This window comes from Lasioglossum baleicum, chromosome 1 (assembly GCF_051020765.1).
Source record: "Lasioglossum baleicum chromosome 1, iyLasBale1, whole genome shotgun sequence".
In the NCBI taxonomy this organism is placed as follows: Eukaryota; Metazoa; Arthropoda; class Insecta; order Hymenoptera; family Halictidae; genus Lasioglossum; species Lasioglossum baleicum.
Genome location: NC_134929.1, coordinates 3,272,616 through 3,276,205, shown reverse-complemented (window position 1 = coordinate 3,276,205; position 3,590 = coordinate 3,272,616). Strand labels below are relative to the sequence as shown.

Genomic DNA, 3,590 nt, shown 5'->3' with positions numbered 1-3,590 from the left:
AACACGTCCGAGAACGATGGGACAAATTGGAAACTCATGTTCGAGATGTTATTGGGACGGATGCAAGGTCCAATAGTGCAGCAACCAGTATCCACAAAGGCCCGGATATTTTTGCCGGAGTTCGACCCCGACAATGCAGACCACAGTGCGTAAGCGTGGTGCAGAACTGTAGATGTTTGCCTCGCGGAACGACCAATACAAGGCGGTGAGCTAATTATGGCCTTAAGCAGAGCGCTGAAAGGTAGTGCGTCCGCGTGGATGGCACAAGTAAATTATGCGGGCATGGACTGGGGTGCATTCAGAAAAATGTTCCTGGCTCAATATGACACCTTCGAAACCCCTGCCGGTGCAACGATGAGGATCAACGGGGGAAAACCACGAGAAGGCGAGTCTATGCCCTCGTACGCGAACCGAGTCCTGGCTTCGTTTACAAGTTTGTACACGAAAATGTCAACGGAGCAAATCGCTATTGCTTCAACGTTGGCACACTGCGTGCAAATAGATCCTCGGCTGCAGCGCGTTGCGTTTACTACAAAAATTGATAACCGCGCTTCGTTACAAAAGGAGCTAATGGCCTTCGGTTTCCGTAAACGGTCAGCTACCGCCGACGGAAAGGATCCAAAGGCAACGGACATCAAGAAGATGAGGAGTGGCGTCGCATGTTTTTCATGTGGCAAGGAAGGACATAAGGCTACGGACTGTCCTCGACGCCAAGGAGCGACACGGATGCTAGGACCCAAGCCTAGTACGAGCGGAGACAAACGCGGACCACCGCAAAAGCCGGTTACTTGTTTCAAGTGCGGAGAAGACGGCCATATTGCTCCACAGTGCAAAAAGGAGAATGGAAAATCGCATCCAAGGGTACCCACGGAACGGCGGATCAACCTGTGCAGTATCGCGCCGGTAACAGCAGAACTTGCGGAATCGGGTGAGGTCTATGATTTTTGTTTCGATACGGGTGCGGAATGCTCTCTGATAAAAGAATCGGTAGCAAATAAATTTTCCGGTAAGCGATTTGAAAATCTAACAAGATTAATTGGTCTGGGCAACGCCAATGTGATGAGTAGCGTACAGATACTGTCGCAAGTGATCATACTCGGTCACCGCGTTGAAATCCTTTTCCATGTTGTACCGGATGAACATTTGAGCAGTAGTATTTTTATTGGTCGCGACTTAATAGCGCAAGGGTTTTCCGTTGAAATTTCGGCGAATAACTTTATTCTAAAGCGGGACAAGATGATAAAGATTTGTGAAGTCGGGAAGAAAATTGATAACTTTAACGGTATTGACACGGATATAGACGGTCCAGATAAGGGAGCACTGATCAATTTGTTGAATGGATTTTCCGAATCGTTTGTCATCGGTACGCCTACGGGTAGGATAAATACGGGAGAGCTACTAATAAAGTTAATAGACCCTAATCGTACTGTACAACGACGACCATACCGACTTAGTCCCAACGAGAGGCAAACCGTAAGGGACAAAGTCAGCGAGCTCTTGTCGGCTGGGATCATTAGGCCCAGCTGTTCTCCGTTTGCCAGCCCCATAATTCTCGTAAACAAGAAAGATGGTTCGGACCGTTTGTGCGTTGATTATCGAGAGCTGAACAGTAATACAGTCCCCGATAGGTACCCCTTACCGCTCATAAGCGACCAAATCCAACGGTTAAGCGGAGCACAGTATTTTACGACACTAGACATGGCGTCGGGTTTCCACCAAATCCCTATTCATGAAGACTCGATAGAGAAAACAGCATTTGTTACCCCGGATGGTCAATACGAGTATTTATCCATGCCGTTAGGGCTTCGCAATGCCCCCTCAGTATTTCAAAGGGCCATAAACCGAGCCCTTTCTGAACTCGGAAACACATTTGCAGTATGCTACCTGGGGGACGTTGGCCGTAGTTAGTGCCATTAAAGCAATAAATTACTGTGTAAATTTGTTTGGGGCTCCGTCCAGAATTATTGCCGACCAGGGCAGATGTTTTGCAGGTAGTAACTTTCGTGACTTCTGCAAGACCCACAATATTGACATGCACCTAATCGCTACGGGTACGTGTCGTGCCAATGGTCAGGTAGAAAGACCGATGAGTACGCTTAAGAAATATGCAAACAGCGGCAGAACTAAATAATAGCAAGTCCTGGCAAGAGTCTCTTGAAAGTGTCCAGTTAGCATTGAATTGCACAGTAAATCTTACTACCAAGCACAGCCCCTTAGAATTGCTTATAGGCAAAGTTGCCAGACCAATGTCTTTATCAGTCGTTAATAACGAGGATGAAGGATTAGACCTTTCGGATATCAGAGAACAAGTGACCCAAGCGTTTGACCGAAACGCCGCGGAAGACAAGACACGATTCGATAGTAGTAAAGCAGAAATTATTAGATTTTCGGTCGGAAACTACGTTCTTATAGAAAATCACGAACGGAATCAGACGAAATTGGATGCTAAATTCCGCGGTCTGTATAAGATAGTAGAAGTTTTGCCTAATGACAGATACCGTCTGAAGTCTATAAATGGTAATAGAGTACTTAAATATGCCCATGAGCGATTGAGATTGATGCCTGATAGTTCTGTTCCCATAGAGCTTGATATACGTTGTAATTGTAGCGATACGGAATTGACAGAACGTGCCGGTGCCGGCAATGACAACAGTGAGGAAAGAAACATGTGAAACTCCATGCGTCGTGCTTATTAGTCGTAAGCCATTGTGACGATCGCATTAGACGCGAGACACGTCGCCCCTGAACGTAGACTAACAAGCGAAAACCGCGGCGCGAGATCGCGACACGCCAATTCGCTCGGCGACCGCGAGGTGGCCACCGCGGACTCGCGGTTTCTCGCGAGTCAAGATGAACCGGGAGCGGTATAAATACAGCCCGCCGATACCGGTAAAAGCGTTCTGAGCTGAAGCATGAGCAGCTGTGGCAATACCACGCCTGACCAAGCGACCAGCGAAGAACACTCCTGCACCTATCCACGATCCACGATTCCGAGGCCCGGACTTCGAAAGAAACCGGGAGACCCTTCCGCGACATACGAAAGTGGTCGCCCTTGTCTAGTCGCGAAAGCCGCAGGACATCCTTTCTCGGGAGGCGAAAGCACCCGGGACTCTGATCCGCTCGAGAGTCGAAAGACATCGGGAATCCACGACGCTCAGTTGCGAAAGCGGCAAGCAAACTACCATCCCGCTCACCTCTACACCTTCGCACCTCTACAGCGAATAGAGGATCCGTACGATGTTCTGCGAGCGGAAGAAAAAGCGATAACGTATAAGCGCCCGGCGTCAGCGAATTTACGCGTCCGTCGAGAGTAGTTGTCCGCGTTAGTCGATAAGCCGCGTATCTCCCGTCATCGCCCGGCGAGAACAAATGTTTCGCGTTAATCAGTAAGCCGCGCCCGTCAGTAGTAAATGTACAGCGTTAGTCAGTAAGCCGCGCCCGTCAGTAGTAAATGTACAGCGTTAGGAAGTAAGCTGCGTTCGCCGCCGATACACCGCCGCTCCTCGCGATCACCGTTGTCCACCGTCCGCCGTTTTTTCGCGTCCGTTACTGCTCGCGATCACCGTCGTTCACCGCCCGCCGTTTTCCGC

General features: G+C 49.3%; 1 protein-coding gene across 1 annotated transcript; it reads left to right on the top strand.

Moving 5' to 3' along the window:
* Positions 1-216: 216 nt before the first annotated feature.
* LOC143210757 (uncharacterized) lies at positions 217-2,870 on the top strand. Its single transcript, XM_076427913.1, has 4 exons — positions 217-1,821; positions 1,877-2,051; positions 2,116-2,652; positions 2,725-2,870. The coding sequence occupies exons 1-4, from the start codon at positions 217-219 to the stop codon at positions 2,868-2,870; spliced, it is 2,463 nt and encodes an 820-aa protein (XP_076284028.1).
* Positions 2,871-3,590: the final 720 nt, after the last annotated feature.